At 38.8% G+C, this 19,497-nt stretch overlaps 1 protein-coding gene across 2 annotated transcripts in view; it reads left to right on the top strand.

The window, feature by feature from the left end:
• Positions 1-19,497, top strand: part of furinb (furin (paired basic amino acid cleaving enzyme) b) — a 122,132-nt gene that overhangs the window by 34,647 nt on the left and 67,988 nt on the right. For both annotated transcript variants that reach the window (XM_008411497.2, XM_008411496.2), the window contains exon 3: positions 18,970-19,068. In XM_008411497.2, the coding sequence (XP_008409719.1) occupies positions 18,970-19,068 (99 nt within the window). The remainder of the gene's footprint in view (positions 1-18,969; positions 19,069-19,497) is intronic.

The following is a 19,497-nucleotide window of genomic DNA, read 5'->3' as shown; positions in this document are numbered from 1 at the left end:
TATGTATGTATGTATGTATGTATGTATGTATGTATGTATGTATGTATGTATGTATGTATGTATGTATGTATGTATGTATGTATGTATGTATGTATTTATTTATTTATTTATTTATTTATTTATTAGAGGTCGCGTTTTCTGTATTATTTTCTGTATTTGACCGGTTATTGTTTTTAAACGATTGGAAAATTTAAAGCCCGTCCGTCATTTGACAAGTTATAATTAACACCCATTACTGGTGCACATGGGCAGACATTACAGACATTGCCCAAAGATTTATTTGCAGAGGTAACTCAAATCTATTAATAAAAATCCTTTCTGAAAATTATCTAATGGACTCTGAACTAAATGTGTCTTTCTGATCGGGAGCTGATGGCGTGTTGAAGAGCTATGGACTGGATGCTTTGGAGCGTCTTTGGTAGAAATGGCACATTTAATTCAAGTCTCCATTACAGACCAGAGAAAACTAGAAGGAATGCAACGTTGTGTTAATCCATTTATAGTCTAAACAGAGGAGCCGGCAGTTTATCTTGAGGAAATAAATAACGGTGCAGGAATTAATTAGACCGTAACAAGCACAGGGCGCTGCATAACCAATGCAGACGCGGCTTCGCCGCTGCGAAAAATTAAACTTAACTCACCCTGCGGTTTCAACAAGTGGAGACTTCTGGGTGCACGTTACCCTCACACACCCAGAAGGAGAGCGGCGCTCAGGAGACTTAACATCTGTCCGTTGTGGAGAAGCAAAACCACAAAATAGTAAAAATAGTACATGACCAATTTTTTATTTAATTTATTTTTGGTAATGTTCGAAAAATTAAACTTAACTCACCCTGCGGTTTACAAGATGACAGAGAACAAAAGAGTCTAGCACAATCCTTCTCACCCTCCGCGGGTGGTCTCTCTCATCCTCTGAGCTTGGGTCCTCTACCAGAGGCCTGGGAGTTGAGATGTCTGATGTTGTTGCTGGAATTTGTTTTAGCCACTGCTTCAGTTTGAAGGTGACAGGCCTATTCCAGTTCCTCTCCAGTTTCTCGTACTCCTTTTTCCTGATGTTGTAGTCAGTTGGTGTTGCTACATCTACCACAATTGCTTTCCTCTGTAGCTTATCCACCACCACAATTACCATTTTGTCTGTCTGGATCTGGAAGTCCACAGGATCTTAGTTCTGTCATTCTCCACCACCTTTGGGGGTGTTCCCCACTTTGATCTCGGGGCTTCCAGTCCATATTCTGCACAGATGTTTCTGTACACTATGCCCGCCACTTGGTTATGTCGTTCCATGTAAGCTTTCCCTGCAGCATCCTGTGCCCTGCTGTTATGTGCTGGACTGTCTCAGGGGCCTCCTTGCACAACCTGATGTGGTAGATCTGAGCCTCTATTGCTCTGGTGATTAGGGCCTGTTCCTGTGCAACAGGAACAGCACAGAGGATGAGTGCCTCTGTGCTGTCTTTGAGTCATTGGTAGAATTTCCTGATATCAGCCACTTCAGTTATTTGTCGGTGGTACATCCCATGTAGGGGCTTGTCCTCCCATGATGGTAGCGCCAGCATCTCGTTCTCTGTTTCCCATTGTCTGAGATATTCGCTGAGCACATCGTCTGTTGAGGCTTTGTCCTTGATGTATTTATGGATCTTGGATGTTTCATCCTGGACAGTGGCTCTCACACTCAGTAGTCCTCTGCCCCCTTCCTTGCGGCTTATCTCCTCCTTTGGCCAAATAAGTATTCCTGCAGGGTATCTGGTAAGGTATAGCTGTTTATCGCACAGATCTTGTTTTTGTTCTTGTCATTGAGCTGGCTTCTCAGGTTCTTGTGGTATTCCCGGGTACTTGTAACTGTCCTCAATGTCTGCTATTGTTCCTTCTGGGAGTGAAACCCCTTGTGTGTGGATGACTTTCCCTCTCTTTGTAAGAAAAAGAGAGGGAAGATTGTGGCTGCAACCACACTGGTTGTGACTGCAACCACACTTCTCTATCCGAAGCCAGTCTTGGCTCTTGTCTCTAAGCATTCAATGATCATAGGCCATTGAGAGTACACTTTAGCTGATGTATCTCTTTAGGCAGCTGGCCAACCCCCTTCAGGCATGGGCATCTGGCTATACTTCTTGGGTACTGATCTTTTCATCGCACCTCTTTGGAGCTCTGACAATTGGCTAACTTCCCTCCTCTAAATGTCTATCCATTGTTGGGTATTGAATCTCATGGTTGCTCTTATAGCCAAGCATCTACAGGATCACTGATGCACTTGACACAGACCTTATTTGGCCGGGCGGCATCTGAGCCGGCATAGCGTACATTTCATTGTCTCTTATGGTTTGAGGTAGGCAGTAGCGTGAAGGGTCTTGCCTAAGGACCCACACTGGATAGCTCAATTTGAATGTTGTATCTTTGCCTGGATTCAAATCCGGGTCTCCTATGGGAAAGTCGGGTTTTTGTAAAGCTGTTTCTAATAAATTCAGAAAATGATAAATGATCTCAGAATCCTGACAATTATTTGTTCAGCAGCTTGTTGGACTTTGAGTCCACTTAACTGCATGTGGGCAGAGGGAAGGGTGCTTTAGTTTGTGTTGACCCTTATGTCAGCGTAGGTTGATGAGGGGTTGTCTAATTCCCACTGGGGTTGCACATTTTTCTTGTTCTTAGAAAACCTGACGTTTGCATAGGTCAGCTCCTGCTTTAGTGTATCCCTCTCAGACATTGCTGGTTTGGTACAGTATTGCCCAGCAGGTTGAGGTCACATCTGTGGATACAACATATCCTCTACAATCCCACGGTTCTGGGGGTGCACAACGTAGAGCGGGAGAGCCAGCGCAAAGAGCAACGCATGGCTGGTTGAGCACATCTTCTTGACCTTAAGTTCCATTTGCTTATACCTCCAGAAAGCAGGTCCTTTAGGTTGCCCCAACATTTAGCAGCCAGCCCACTGGTAGGTTTTCAGTTAAGTTTTTTCAGAGATGGCTTTCCTTTGGTTTGGCTGCAAGTAATTTTCTTCCAAAAAACCCTGAGTAAATATGTATTGACCTATCTATGCATTTATATACTATTATTTAAATACACTTGTAATCATAGATCATCCTACTCTTTAAAATAATAAAGTAATTGTTATCTTGGGGATGAATATATAATAACTATGTTAAAAATCTGTAGCACATGTAAATACAATTATACTATTAGCTTTGAATATTTATTTTCTTGGAATTTTTCTCAATGTAAAATTTTTGTACATTGAGTTTGGCTACAAATAAATCAGAAAAAAAATATTAGAATTAAATAATGACAAACATGACTCGAGTGTAATAAAACATAAATCATGCACCTCCAGGGTAGTTCATCTTATCTCATGTCCCATCAGCTTTCCAGCTCTGTTGTTTGTTCTGTGTGTTTCTTTAGTTTTCTGTGTTGTCCTGTCTGCCCCCTGATTGTTCCCAGGTGGGTTTCGTTCCGTGATTACCCTCTGTGTATTTAATGCCACCTGTGTCTCTGTCTTTGTCGGGTCCTTGTCTAACATGGTCTATTTGTCTACGTTTGCACCAGTCCGTCTGTACCGCGTCTCTGATGTTCCTTCGGGAATCGTGTTGCTACCAGTTCGTGGGCTTTGCCTTCTGCTCGACTGTGCTGTCTGGTTTTGGAATTATCATTATAATTACCATTTTTCTGTACTCTAACTGGGTCTACGGCACCTCTATTACCACCTCTCAACTGCACCTCATGACATCTGTAACAAATTTACATTACTCTTATGTAAAAATATAGCATACGTCAAATCACATTAGATTATTTTTATATTGTGGAATGATGCAGTAGCAGCAGGTTTATAAAAATCAATCTCTTAGAGAAGAATGTGCCATTAAAGAATTCTCTCTTCCCCATTTCAATGTCACTGAAATGTCAAAACAATTTTTGCTAACCTGTTGAATGAATACAAATTTGTTATAAATAGCTCATGCATAAACTTGGACCTTTATTAGAAGTGCTACTATTACATTTGTGAACTTTTTATATTGGAAAACAAAACTGTGCTCTTAAAAAATCAGCTAGTTCGGTCACAGTTACCGGCCTGGCACACTGCCATTTTCTAAATGTCAGCACAAGACAAAACTCGCATAACACAACATGAGTCCAGTGGGAGGTTGAATAGATGTCGCTTTTGGATATGAGGGGGCAATATTTATGATAAAACTGAACCAGGAATTTTCCAGAGCAGTGAATTTGTGTATTTCATGAGTTTCACTGTGGATTCTTAAGTGCATAAGGAGCAGATGACTTTGCACAAATCTTTGAAATGTCTTAAAGAATTCACACTTTTGCTTTTTCTGGGTGTTTCTATTTGTGTGCACGTGTGTGTGCATGTGTTTTGACAGGAAGATAAAGTCAAATGGTGCCTATGTGGACCAATCACGTCTGTAGAAAATTGCTTTTAAATTTTTATGACATGGCAATCAAGGTGACTTTCCATCTTCAGGCGTGAACTAAAGGCTAACTGCACTCATGTTGTACTTGCACAGCTTTTGAATACTAAACAGAGCTACACAATCAGCATTTCAGAAGATTTCCCTTTTTTTCCCCTTTTTTCACTAATTCCAGTGCATTTTTTTTTTTGAGTGTTGGGCCTTATTGACCAAGCTCTTTATCGGACACACTTGCTCTGATGGGATATCTTTACTCTACTGCTGCTTTGCATCTACAGAGCACTGATCCTGCTCATTTGCTTAGAATATCTGTTTGTTCTCCCTCTCCCCAAAAGAGCAGAACGTTAACCCAGTTTGATCTCAGTTCTTTGCTTTCCACAGTTGGTGTTTTCATGTATCGTAACGTTTTTTTCTGTTCCTCCCTGGGGTAAGAGGAAGAGGCCCCTTGCGGCTCCAGATTTAGAAAAGCTTTTGTTTTCCACTGAATTTCAATGTGTGTTAGTCTTTCTTTCATCCCCTTTTTCTTTTACTGTGTGCTCTGTTTGCCACTGTATTTTGCTTTCTGTCTCTGTTTATTACCTAATGAAAGGTTACAGGAACTTTTTATGCAGTGACGCCTAGCTTCCTTTTCCCTTCAGCTTGTCAGAGCTCTGCTTTCTAAGATCACAGCAGATTAGGTGTAGGATTATTGATGTTAGTCATACAAAGGAAACTATTAGCTAGATGGGTATTGACTATAAGTAATGAGCAGTTGGCTTTACTAAATTGTTTTTCGCTTTGCTCCAGCCAGAAGATAGATTTATTAAGTCAAACGAGTGATAGAAATATTTGATGTCTCTCCCTCTCACACATTGACATTCACATGCAACGTCTTATTATACCTCAGTCTCTCAATCTTCTATATCAATTTTTTGTTCCTTCCCCATATTTTACATTTTCTATGTGCTTCTGCCTTTGAACACCAGCATGCTAGTGAACTCAGAGTACCAACTGGATCTCTGAGTCTATATTAGCAAGGTTTGGCTGAGTGAAGTCTGTTGCAGACCTTTTTCTCACTCTGTTTCTGTGTGCACGCTGTTGTGCGTGTTGCAGGTTTCTTTTTTTGATAAGTTTCCTCTCCCGGCTCTTTCTCTTATCAGTTCTCTGAAAAGTCACACCACAAAGATAAGCTGAGACAGGATTTTTTTTTTTTTTTTTTACTTTAGTCTACCTGCAAAAGACGCTTAAAGAGTTGGCTCGGTTTAGATTTTTAAGTAACATTCTGTGAGGTTCTTATCTGTATTAATACTCATACTTGTGGTGGGAAGATATTGTACTACATCAAGAAAAGGCTAGCAGCTAGTCAGACAAATCACTTGCTAAAGCCAGTTTTAGCTAAATTAATGTAAAAATGGCTATGTCCATGCCATACAATGACATAACACTAGCAATAGTATCTACACTTTCACAAGAGACATGATTTGGTGTTTTTAGCTGAACCTCACTTTCAGTATGTTGAACTTGCGTTGGTGGAGGTCGTGAGCTGTCAATCCTCTAAGTCCACCCTGAGTGGACTAAATTTAACAAAATGTTATAGATGACATTCTTATTATTGTATTATACCATATTTTATTTTAGCAGTAGAAATTTATTACCTTTGGTTGCTATATTAAAGAACAGCAATTAGACTGATTGAAGCATTTTATTGCGTTTTTTTTAGCCATGAAACCAGTAACTCCAGCTTATTATATGGTGAGACTCTTATTCCACATATTACCTTATAATCTTATGTCCTTCAGCTATGACCATTTTCAGTTTGAATTGTTATATATAGTTAAAAACTGCAAAAATCTGTTTTTTTAACCACTCTACAAATTTCTTAATGTTTTTTCTGCAAACTGTCTGTGATTCTTGCCTGTACTGATAAAAAAAAACTGTTACTGGTAAAAACTTCTCTGAAAACTCACCTTAAAAAAATCCTTTAAGGTTAGCAAATTATAAGAGAATATGTTTAATGTTCTCATTTAATCTGTCTCTGAACCTACTGCATTTAGGCATACTCGGTTTGCGCCATCACACAGTGCTATTTTCTGTTGGTTTGTTAGAGCACAAGGCATTTACAGAACCACAATATATATGAATTTACTTATGGTGATACAAACTAAAGGTCAGACATCTATCGGTGTTTGGTATTTCTTCTCTTCCAGAGACAATTGCCTTCTGTAGTCATTAGTTTGCACATTTTCAATTCATCTATTCTCCCCAGGCACATCCTCTTTTTGGTTATGTTCCAATCGTGAACTCCTCCATCATAATAGCCATAGGTTTGCACAAGCACACCACAATTTAGCTGCTTTTTACCTCAAAGGTTTTTGAGCAGTTGCTCATATGACGCCTCTTTGCTGTGATTAAAGAACATGTACTCAAAAGCCTGAATCAATGTTCTCGCCTTTTAATACCACCTCTGTTTCATTTACTTAATGAGTGCAACAGCAATGATTTTCATTGGTGTTTTGTTAAATATTTGTTTTTCAGCCACATAATTTAACAAAACAGTTTTTCGTGGCTGAGCCTGTGCCAAGATAGTGAATGTCTTGAGCTGGTAAATAGAATTGGAGCTAAGATAAAAACACATAATTACCCTTTATTTAAAAACAGTATTAGTTTATCAATTGAAAATAATGAGCTATTCCCAATAAGCACTACCCTAAAGTTGGAGCTTTAATTAGTCCAAAAGATGGCAGACTGGTGGCTCAGTGGACGCCAACAACATGGCTGATTTTTCAGCCAAGTAGGAAACTACTCCCCTAGCCCCATACTAATACACAAGAGCTTGTTTTTTGTCTATAAAGACAAAGCAATGAAGAAAGCCTGCCCCACTTTCTATCAGATGATTGAATTTTTGTGTGTTTTGTGTGAATGAGCTGCACAAACAAAAGCAACAGAACATTCAAGAAAGGAAAAGTATGAGATGTGAAGGCTGTATGGCAATCAATGGACTCTGCTGTGCCTCTGACATTTCTATCTTAGATGTATAACAGAAGCTTAGAGGCTGCAACAGCATTGGAAAGCAGGACAGTGTTGTGTGTTTCACTCATATATGTGGCTTAACTATCAAAATTTGAGGAATGCTCAAATTCCTGTATCTTGTACATAATTTCTGCTTCTGTGTCTAACCAGTTATTTGAGGATTTTTTTCCACCATTCTTCCATTACCCCTTGCTTATCTGCCTTACATTTTAATGGGACATGAAGATATGTTGCCTCCGATCAACAACACTCCAGCATTGTTTTTCAATTCATCTGATACTGTGGAACACATAATTTGATCTCCAGCTAAGCCAGGCTGCACCAGAATTTATTGAACATGTCATTAAATATAAGACCTATCTTTTTGTTTGGCTATCTTAATTTACTCATTTTTTAAAATGTTTCCCGTCGTTAGTTTGATATAAATAGATTTACAATAATTGTATTTTGTTTACTTTTTAATTTTCGCTTTATTGTTGTGATTAACAAACATTTAAGTCAGTTGTTTAAACCATTTAATCTCATATGGTTCTACACACTTTTCCGAGCTTAAGAGGATACACTTAATTTCAAATTCTGCCACTGTCAACATCAGCACACTGGGTCTTCCTGGACTCTATGTATTTGTATTCAGTCTGCATGCTGAAAGCACAGAAATATTCAGATATTTGCTGCATGTGTCGACTTGAATGTATGCATGAAGCACTGTCCCCACATGGCTTTCAGCATAAATAAATGTGTATATATTCTATGAATGTGTGCACTTTTTCTGTTGAGTGGGGACCACCTGAGAGTGTCTGGTACAAAAATAATGCTCAACATATGCAGAAAAGAATATCCTAGAATGGACTGAATGCTCACATCCCCATTTACTAAGCGATGTTAAATGGTACTAGAGCATTAGGTTACAGCCTGGATAGAACTTCCTCATCATTTCAGCCCCACTGATCTAAGGCCAATCTCCTTGGGCCAATATTGATAACAACCACATTGAAGGTTGCTGTAGACCGTGACAGTCACTAAAGCATGGAGCAGAAAGGGGCACTGCAGAATTCTGGGATGTAGCAAACATGCCGTGACATAACTTAGGGTCACCTTAAAGTCTCAAAAACCATGCAGCCGAATAATGTCAGCAGATAGTTAAAATTCCCTTGTGGGCTGTTGAGAGACAGAGGGTGTGACCTGAGTATAACATGTTGCAGTAAACAGTGTCTTTTAACTCTCTCCGCCCAACGCTGAGGTACATAAAAAAACAAGGTATGTGAGGACTGAGAGAAATAAGGATCCAAGTGAAAATCAGTGATGTGGTGAGTGGGCTGAGCAACTGGTTGATGCCGCTCTGATGCCTCACACAGCTCTCAGACTGACAGAATGCTTTTGATAAGCAATCTTAATGTCAGTTGCACTCAAGTTCAGCCAACGTGTAAAACTCCCACGTCCGTCTGTATCACACAAGTGCCATCTCTTGTAAGTTCAAAGTTGTTGAAATTACAGCTTGAAATACTTGACATTCACATCAACCAATCCCAATTTAGACAGATCTCTCTTCATAAATAATGCCATTTTAAATTTGACTTCGTCTTGCGGCGGTGCAGAAGCTTCCAACCGAAAGCTGGCGCACTTGAACATTTCCATGCTTAATGCTAATTAACATAAATACACTTGGCATTTACGCCTGTAGAATCACAAATGTACACAAATACTGGAACCGTCAGCTGTTTTTGCATAATGCTATAAACAAAAGAACTAAATATTACAAAAACAATATATAGATACACACACATGCAACATACAATCAAAAACAACTGGTAAATCTGCTTACCGTACGGTTTATTGGTTTGCCTTTAATTTTGCTCAGATCTGCTTTGATCAGACTGCTTTGCATTAACGTAGACCGGTTGCAAATGTAGACAGATGTGGCTGCAGCCCCAGTTAATTCTAACGGAGTTTGACTCCTTTATTTAGCTCTGTTCCCTTGGAATCCAATCACCCAGAATGCATTTTAGCACCTGCTTTGAAAATCCTTGTAGTCACACTTATCAAATGTCTGAATCTCTGGAGATGACTTCCTAGCAAATTAAACTCGGAGAACTCAGGCAGACTGTGCTTTATCTCTTTCCATTTTTCTTTCAAGCCAGCCAAACCATAAACGTTTAAATTTTAGAAAACATGAGGTGGCTATAAAGACATGTCTATGTTTCCTTCTTCAGCTGAAGAAAATCAGTCCAGTTTGAAGTTTTCTACAAAATTATATTTTATTTTCTAAACCACTGAGGACAGTATTGTTTTCAACTTAAAATTTTATCAGTTTCATTTAACATCTGAAATAAGTAGTTGTTCCAGAAACTAAAATTCACCAGAATCTGTAGACCACAGCTGTGAAAATCCAAATGTGGAGCTGGGATCAAAGTAAAACATTGCAGTCTGTGTCTAGTCTCATGTCTCTAAGGTCTGACATAATCATTCTAACATTTAACTCTTAAAATTACCTTGTTGTAGATTATGGTTTCAAATCACAAACTATTCACAGCTTTAGACCTAATTTGACATATAAATATTTAACAATGATCTTCTTTAGAATATTTGAATTTAAACCCATATCTTTCCACATTCGAAAGATGTGGAAAAATGTTGGGTTTTGATCAAGATACTTTCTGACAAAATCTCTGTTCCATAAAAAGACATGTTTCCCAAGACACACTAACTATCTAATATTTCTGTAGCTCTACTCAAAGTCTCCAGAATTAGGTTTACCCATTATAAAAAATCAAAAGCTAAAAAAAAAAAGCATGGTGCTCGGTGTTCATTTCATGCAATTAGAAAAGAATTAACAGAAACCTAATTAGAGAATAAATAAATACAGTTGCTTTTGTGTTAACTAAGGTTTCACAAGTAAGTGAGAAATATCCCAAATAAATATTTCTCGTTGCTGCTTTTTCCCCTCGTTGTTCATGTTGTGGATCAAAAAGAACCCAAAAGAAATCCTTATAAAACTTGCTGTAAGATGAAATAAAATAAGATGGTGACTCTCTCTAATGGACTGTAGCTGTAATGTCTTGTTCTGCTCCATTTACTATCCATTGTTACTATCCGAACGAAAGCTAATTTCACTGTTAGCTTTTGTTCAGATAGTAATGATCATTTTTCTCCAAGCTATCTTTTCTTTTACTCTTCTGAAATTTACCGAAAGATGAGGAAATAATATATTTTCATCTATTTCATCTAAAAATGTCCAAAGTAAGCTATTCACAAGAAAGCTCCTGTTCAATGTTTCCCTGCTTTGTTTCTGGAACACTCTTGTGACACACAATATAATCACACTCGGCTACACAAAACCTTGTGCTGAGGTCAGCAGAGTTGTCTTATTTTTTACTCTTTGTACTCGTTCTGAACGCTTTAAGGACGAGCCTCTGGCAAAATACTTCTGGAGGATACAGACTTTCTTCCTGTGTGATATGGAGATTTGAATGGCACCAAAGGGTAACCTTCAGGCATGTTTTAAAAATGGAAATAATTTGGAGCTGTTTTTCTCTCTCTTCTCATCTTTTTTGAAGCGGTTAATGAATATCGGAAAGTATTATTTGTTAATTCATGTTGACTAATATCCAGAACAATGTTTAAATTTAATGTGGTACAGATTTACTTTGATATCCGTCTGTTGTGTAAACCCACTCTTAGATTGATTTACTGAAGTATTGGGTAACGTTAAGAGCAGACTGATGTTCTCAGGGTTCCTATTTGAAAAACATTTATTGCACAGTAAAATATAAGGATGTGCATATTTTATTTTTGACAATTTTTTTTTCAAAAGCATAATCACCCTAAAATTAAGCTATCAATGTAGAATTTTTATTATGTGTGACAGCTGTAAACATCAGTTAAATTTACTATAAAATATATTTTTTAGCTGTAATCAATTTCAGTCCAGTATATTCGTGGGGTTTTGGACAAAATCAAGTATACTGTATAATCTTCATAACACGTTCAGTTCAGTGTTATTAAATTTCTTCATTTTTATTTAATTTATTTACTTTAGTGGCTTGTATTAATAAATATTACCTATATGAGGAACATTCTGCTAATTTCGAAAAGTTAATTTTTTCTATGGCTGAATCACTTCTGTAGTACTCTGATTTGATCTTGAACAGCAACCACCAGTTTGTCATGCGTAGCTGAGGGGCGAAATAAAAAAAAGGTTATGTGTTTTCAATTTCTCAGCCACACAAAATAGTTTCTTTCTCTATCCAAATGGTGAAGGTGTATGTCTTTGTGGTTTTTCCTTCTGCAGGAGCTGAAAATAATTATGTTCTGTGTGAAAGACACTTGCCCATGCTTTGTTCAGTGGCAGCTTGTGATAAAAATAACCTTCAGGAGGTATTCTGAGAAACTAAAGAAACTCTGAAAAGGTCATTGAGAAGTCAAAGGCCAGGATGCACTCTGTGTGCCAAGGGGAGATGATATAAATGCCGTGACTGATTGTGTGACAGACTAAATAAATTTCATTGTGGGTCACATCTACCAGAAAAGCGATGTGCTTCACCCACAAAGAAATCGCAAGATAACCACAGATGTGAGTTGCTGAACAACAAAAAGAAAGCCTTGAAGGACACTGACTCATTGTTATTGAGGTTTATAGACTTTAAGGGGAAGGGCTTTCAGTCTGAATGTGTTTTTTCAATAGACTCAGTTTTAAGGCTTAGCATTCTCCTTGGCTGTGCCATACACACCTCACTTCCTCTTTGTACCCATATATTCTCCTGTCACAATCTCATTGGTTTTAAGACGGCCTCATCAACATCTCCGCCTACATCAAGACACAGAAATCCCTCGCCTTGTCCTTCCTCATAGAACATGTCTGTCTTCATTAATCAGGTAAAGATCAGACTCGGCTAGACTGAACTGGAACAAGGTTGCATGTCCAGATAGTGCTATCCCCAGCATCCTAAAAGCCCTCACTTGTTGCTGCACAACTTTACTGCAAGAGCTTTACAAAATTAAAACAATGTGCAAGAGTTCAACTTTAGCAGCTTCCTTTATTTCAGCTCCCTTAACTATTAAAACAAATTTTACAAAGAACTTTTTAGAAGTTAGCATCCAACATAAAAGACTTGGGTGGACGTTTTTACTGTTAGTTAATCTGCAATAATATGTGGATTCTCCTGTGAATTTAACAAGATTTAGCTTCAAGTGCATGCGAGAACTTTCAGGGGAAAAAAGGGACTTGATGCCCCTACAACTGTCTGGAGTATCGACTACCTGCCTGCCACACTAGTTAATAAGACTAAAAGGCTGTCTGACATGGTGGTCTGTGATACAAGAACACTGAACGCTCAACATTTCTCTTTTCCTTGTTTGCCGCAGATTTCCGTTTAAAGGCTAAGCGTCACGTCCCCTGCAGGATTACTCACATTACTCTGCAGTTGTCATGTTGTTGTACAGAGCAGGAATACAAGCATCAGTTCCTGCTGAAATATGATGCAGGGCATGCAGAGATTTTTGGAGAACCAGGAGGAAAACACATGTTTCTGTGCTATAAGGAACAAAGGTGGTGGTGGAACAGTCAAAATATTTGGGTGTTCATCTGGACGACAGATTGGTCTAAAAAAAATGCAGCACTGAGGCTGTTTATAAGACGAAATGGGGCAAAAACTACTTAAAAATCATTGGTGTTTTTTAATGCTTGCAGCAAGATGTTTCATATCTTCACTGAGTCTGGTGAAATGTACAAATTTCTTTGAAGCCATCTGTTGGGGGCAGCAGAATCAGAACAGAGTGACTAAAAGAGACTGAACACCCTGAGTAAAAAGGCTGGCTCTCTGCTGGGGACTTCTCTGAAGCCCCTGGAGCTGACATTCCAAGAATAAATGAATGTACATATAAGATGGAAATAAGAATGAAGAGGCTAAAGCATGAGACAGACAACCTCTGGCAGTGTCCAGTGAGGGGTGTAAAGGGCAGTGTGCCTCTAATGCAGATTCAGAGCGTACTGGCAGGGTGACTAATGACCTACAGTGCTCTCAATTATTATCACTTGCACGCATTTGGACACACATGCACACACACACACACACCTTCACCCAAACCCCATATGATTCACTCTAGTTAAAGCTTTGTAGAAGTATGACTCAGCTGCAGCTCTCTGTCTCCATCTCAATTTTCCCAAGACCCGTAGACTCGAGTTCTAAATGAGGACATCAGCACTCTGGGAAATAGGTTTGTCCCACAGAAAAGCCACCCCTGGGCAGCACAAATTAGCTTTCTGCCCTGCCACAATCAATGTGAAAATGGGTCTTATTAATTCCTGGGATCATATCTTTCATCGCAGCAGTCTTGCATATTGAAGGTGCTCTTACCTTGTATGGTTTGACTTTATGTTTGAGACACTGCAAAGTTTTTAATATCAGTTAAGGACATGTCACAGCAGTTTATCTAAACAGTATTTTCTGTTTTTAAAAGGTCATCACTGTTAGGGTTCCATCTTACTGGCTGAGGCGTGGTTTGCATCGCTGTTATTGGAAAATGGAAGATGCGGTTTTTGGGTACGGCTGTGTTCCTGCGGTCTTGTGGGTGGGTTACTCTCTCCTGGTTGTCGTGTTGTGATGGTATCTTTTCATTCTGCTGATTAGGGATTTTGCATTGCATGAATATTGTGGGTGTGTGCAGGGAGCGTTGTGAGGTCAGCCAGGAGACCTGCTGCGTCTTGGCCGTTGTCCGCCCCTTGCTGCTTGGCGATCTGTGTGTCTTCTCTCAGGCCTGCTCCCAGGCTTGGACTTTTCTCCTTCCTAACTTTAATTTCAGTTGATATTTGCTTCCACATCTTCGCACACATCTATGCGGGTATGCCGACATGCCTGTGACTCACTACACAAAATATCCACAGTACATGGACACAGGTACAACCACATAGTTGGATGTATTCACAAACAATTTGCTGCAGTTGTGAAGTCCTGGATCACAAAAAACCCAAATCTAGCAACTTTTTTTTTTCTGAATATACAGATCAGATTTATTCAAGCCACTGGCAGATTTAATTTTAAAATTTGTTTTAATTGTACCAAGAGGTTGGTATCTGATTGAAAATGACACTGGCTTCTCATGAAAGAAAATAACACTGTTCAAGGGACATCATTTTTGAAATATATAATTTTGTTAATTGATTTCCATTTTAAGTGAATTAATTTATAGTAAATTGTTTATACAATATGGAGAGACTCATCATTGGTGTCTGGGCAGTCAAATTCTTCTCATAATTGCCGACAAGTTTTCTGCTTGTATCCTTGGGTATTTTTCACCWTTATTTGACCATTATTGCTTTTGCAATAAGCTCCAAGTCTTTGATGTTAAAAACTTCCTTAGGGCTTTGACATTCCTCTCAGGGTCTGTGCATGCAAGCCAACTGGACATGCAGACAAGTACACTCCCGTATCGACATTATTTTTAGCCCAGCTGAACAACCACAATCCTCTCAGTTACAATTTTCACTACAATGGCTTTAGGGCCTTTAATGTGTCCATTCAAAGCAGAGTGAAAGAAAAAAATAAAGCTATTTCTAATCAATGCAACTTTTTGCATCATTGCCTCTTAAAGACAAACTACCATGACATGGAAAATGGTGTAGATCCTTTAGGTATTTTGTTAAAAGCGGTTATTGTTGCTTTTTTTCTTTTCTTCTCCTTTTGAACTGACCTGCCACATTCTGTCAGCATGCGAAGCTAAAATGGTTCCAAAAAACCCCAGAAACCAGCAGAAAACTTGAGCTGACCCCAAGCAGTCAGGTACAGATTCCCAAAAGCTTTTAAAAAAGGAGAACAGATTAAAAGGTGTAAATTAGTTCTTATTATCGCTCTAATCTTTAACTCCCTAAACATTTTTTATCACTTACATGTCTGGATTCTGGTAAGGCCACTAAAAAAAATTTAAATATTATTTTGCCAGTCAACAAGGCAATGTGGTTAGGTTAAATCTGCCAGAGGTGTGAATTATGGTTAATCTTATTTTCTATTTTTCTTTTTTGATGGTTGTGGCTTGCATTTAAGGAAAACTCCAAATTCAGTCTCATCTTTTGTAACATATGTAGACATATCAGTCTGCTGAAAAATATGTTCATTTCTATGCACTCAATATTGGTTGGAACATATTTTTTTTTCATCATTAATTTATGCTTGGATAGAGAAAGCTCAGGTTGCTTTGAAAGTGATTTCTTGACAACACTACATGGATTCTTCATGGGGTTCAGATCAGACGAGGTTGCTGGCCAATCAAGCACAATAACTGCATTATCATTAGACCAGCTTTTGGTACGTTTGGCAGTGTGGACAGGTGTCAACTCCTGCTTTAAAATGAAATCAGCCTCTCTATAAAGCTTGTCAGCTGAAAGAAGCAAGAAGTGCTCTGAAATTTTCTAGTAGGTGACTGTTTTGACTCAGGACTTCAGAAAATGCAGTGGATCAGAAGCAGCAGGTGACATGATAATATGAATGACTAATTGTAGAAACTTCCTACTGGACCTTTAGCAAGGTGGATTGTGTGCCTCTCCACTTTTCCTCCAGACTCTGGGACCTCAATTTCCAAATAAGACGTTATGCACAGACCAATCTTACCCATAGGCTCAGAGCAACTTTGCCAATATGTGATATTTCTAGCTCATGTGTGGGATTTGTCTGTGCATAGTGGCTCCATGATATATAGACTCTTACTGCACTGTCACTAACAACACGTTTTACTTCCACTCAACTTTCTATGAATACGGTTTGGCATAGGTACTCTGTGAACAACCAGCTTCATAAGCAATGATGTTTTGTTGTGACTTATCCTCTTTGTGGAGGGTGTCAATGACTGTCMTCTGGACAGTTGCCAAGTCAGCAGTCTTCCCCATTGTGTAGCCTGCTGACCCAGACTAGGAGACCATTMAAAGCACATCTCGAGTTCAAAAGCTCGCCTCACTCGTTTCTTCTTAATTTCATGAGTACAGGTGCTTTTACATCTTTTTATATTATGCTTTCATCAGGAAGATGTTTTTAAAAGCCATCTTAACACTGAAGGAGCCTTATTCATCTTTTCTACCCATAATTGCATGCATTGAAAGACCATTCATTTTTATATAAAACTGAGCAATTTGGGTAATATGCAAGCTCATAGCAGCAGATTTAGAACCAGCTCTTAATCACAACATTCAACAAATGAATTCAAATTGGCTTGCCGGAGGATACCATCTCTATATTACTGCTGCCAGGTTTGGCCTTTAAGCCGGAGCCTCCAGTCTGGGCGGCTCGCAGACGGCGCTGCCTGCAGAATATGCCTGCAGCCCCAGGAGAGCCTTATATCCTGCTGCGTCTGCTCTTCTTGCTCCTCACACACATCCATTGCACCAGCTCAGCCTGTCAAACCTTGGGTCCCCTCCAGCAACACCTCAACCCCAACCCCCAGCTTCCCTTTCCTTCCCGTTGTTTCCCCCCATTGCCACCCCTCTCTGGTTCCCCCTCTCTTCCTTCGCTCTACTGGGCTAGTGAAGGTGAGCCTGTTCCCCAGTGGCACAACTGTACAGATTGCAATCCCTCCTCCATCCAATGGTGGCTGTTCTCTTGTGAATACATCCTTTTAACAAGTGGTTGTGTTGTTCCTCATCTTTCTCCTTTATTAATCTTTTGTTTGGCTATTTTTATCCGCTAGACCCAACTTACTTCTATATGTCCTTATTATTTAGTCTCCAAGCCTCTCCTAGGTCAGCTCTCCTTGACGTGACAAGCAGAGGAGCCTCAGGCTGCTCGATGTGTCACCTAACAGCAAGACTAATGAAAAATAAACTTCCCCTGAGGTTTAAGGCCAGTTTGGTGACAGCTGTCATCCCATTACTTGTCCCTAAAAGCTCCTTTATGAGCAGGACATGAGCAGAGCAATGACAACAGTGTTAGGGATGCTCTAGACAGCTTTTATATAGCTCTTTCTCTGAAGGTCATGTGTGTTTTCATTATGTCCATCTGCAGATTTGTGGCAAAAGTTGCTTTTCAGAGCTAGTTTTGTATTTTTACTCCACAGAAAGCTCATTTCCAGGCTAGCTACATACCTTTACATTCTTTCCTGTGCAGAAAGAATAAGGTAGTTTTTCATCATAATTTGATGTTATCGTAATTCTAGTTAAACAGACATTTGTATCACTTTCTGAGATTTTAATACCTAAGTGGAGATAGATATTAAATGTATTGGGCTTCAAATAATTGGATTAGCTTCAGTTTTTTTTTTAATCAGTTGACTTATAGTTCAGGTCAGAAGTTAACTTCCACTTATCGTGGCTATGAATGTCGCGTTTTAAAAAAAACAGGTGTACGACTGACTTATTATTATTATTACGCAGGATCGAAGTAATCGCTAGAAGTTCACACAATTGTTTAGGATCGAAGTAATTGCTAAAACAATTGCTTGAAAAATGTATCTCAGCAATATTTTAAAAGTCCTGAAACATCTTTGAAGTACATGTTGTTGATGTGCCCCTGTTCTGAAAGGTGAATGTTTGTTGGGATAAAGTCTGTAAAMATTTCAGTTTCTGCTGCATAAAACCACATTTTATTATTCATTACTGAGGTTCTGGCAAATTCTGACTGGATATTTGAACATTCATCTTGGCAGAATTGGTAGAATTTATAAATTCATCTATTTCCTGTAACCAAGTTTTATGCTGAGTCCATTAATGTTCTTTATATTAATTGAGGTTGGAGGCAAAGATCCATTTGGCGTCAATGACAAAAAAAATATTTTTGGACCAGTCAAGGCGAGACTTTCAAACTTAAAGCTGTACTTMRTATGGTGCTGTGGAAATGTTTTGCTGCMTTTAATACTGGTGTACTGCACAAAATGAATGGAATATTGAAGAATAAGGCTTATAATTAACTCTTTGACTGTACCTAAAATCAGCAGTTTGGTGGTTGAAACCTAGCAACAACTGACTCTTTCAGCATGATACAAATCCATATCAAAAACTTAACTCAATTTTGAAATGTATTTGAATTGATAAAGYAATATATTGGTGAAAMGATCTGAATGTAATTAGAAATGAATGCTCTGTGCTTAAAAACTGAGTCCTTACCAGGAATCCTCTTGCATCTCTGAAAGGAAACKRTAAAATATTAAGCCATACAGATGTGTGGTGTCTTTACAACTTGCTAAGGAACATATRTCTAAATATKAATGGAGTTGTACGACTATGACTATGTGTCTTATTCATACAACTCCAATGTAGTGGGGACAAGAGAAACGCTAGCGTGAATAAATAAATTGATACAACATTCATCCTCATGGCAAGTGTCTGTAAACGCCCGGCTGGAACTTTACATGTAATAATTTGAATCAAATCCTATGCCCCTAGATAAACAAACACAAGCTAATTTATTTTTTGTACTAACTGAGAAAGACAGTCTGTGACAGCATTCAGTGTGACAGCCATTTGAGTTGAATTCTCTGCACATTCACCTCTGTTCCCGTACTCTTGTAAACAGTGTTATCTGGCCGTGCTATTCCTGCAGGTAAATTCACTGCCTCTTTGTCTGTGTTTGTGCAGGTTTTTGGAGATTATTATCACTTCAGGCACCATGCCGTGGAGAAGAGGGCATTGTCAGGCCACATGGGAATGCACATCAGACTGCAAAAAGAACCACAGGTAAGACTGGTGTCAGCTCTCTCACAGCTCACCGCGGMTCTCCTTATTGGCAACAAAAAGCCAGAAGACAGATTGGATTACACAGTGAATGTGTATACATCACTAGAGAAAAGCATGCCAGCATCAGTGACAGCTTGTCAACCATTTTTTTTTGTAGTCCACACTTGTCTTTCCATCTGTCCCACTGACACACTTCAGAACACCACATAACTGTAATTATGCTAAATAGGGACATTTCTAGGATTGCTCAAACTTCTTCATGTGCACATAACTAAAGAGGATGACTGTCAAAAAAATGTCTTCTAAATCATAAATGTAATATATGCTTTGGTATTATTCTGTAAAAACATGGTTAGAGTGAATGTTATAACTATTTAGCATAACTGTAATTATGGTAAATAGGGACATTTTTAGGATTGATCAAACTTC

Source organism: Poecilia reticulata, linkage group LG6 (genome assembly GCF_000633615.1).
Source record: "Poecilia reticulata strain Guanapo linkage group LG6, Guppy_female_1.0+MT, whole genome shotgun sequence".
Classification (NCBI taxonomy): Eukaryota; Metazoa; Chordata; class Actinopteri; order Cyprinodontiformes; family Poeciliidae; genus Poecilia; species Poecilia reticulata.
Note: the sequence above shows the minus strand (reverse complement) of the source record. Positions and strands in the feature narration are given on the sequence as shown.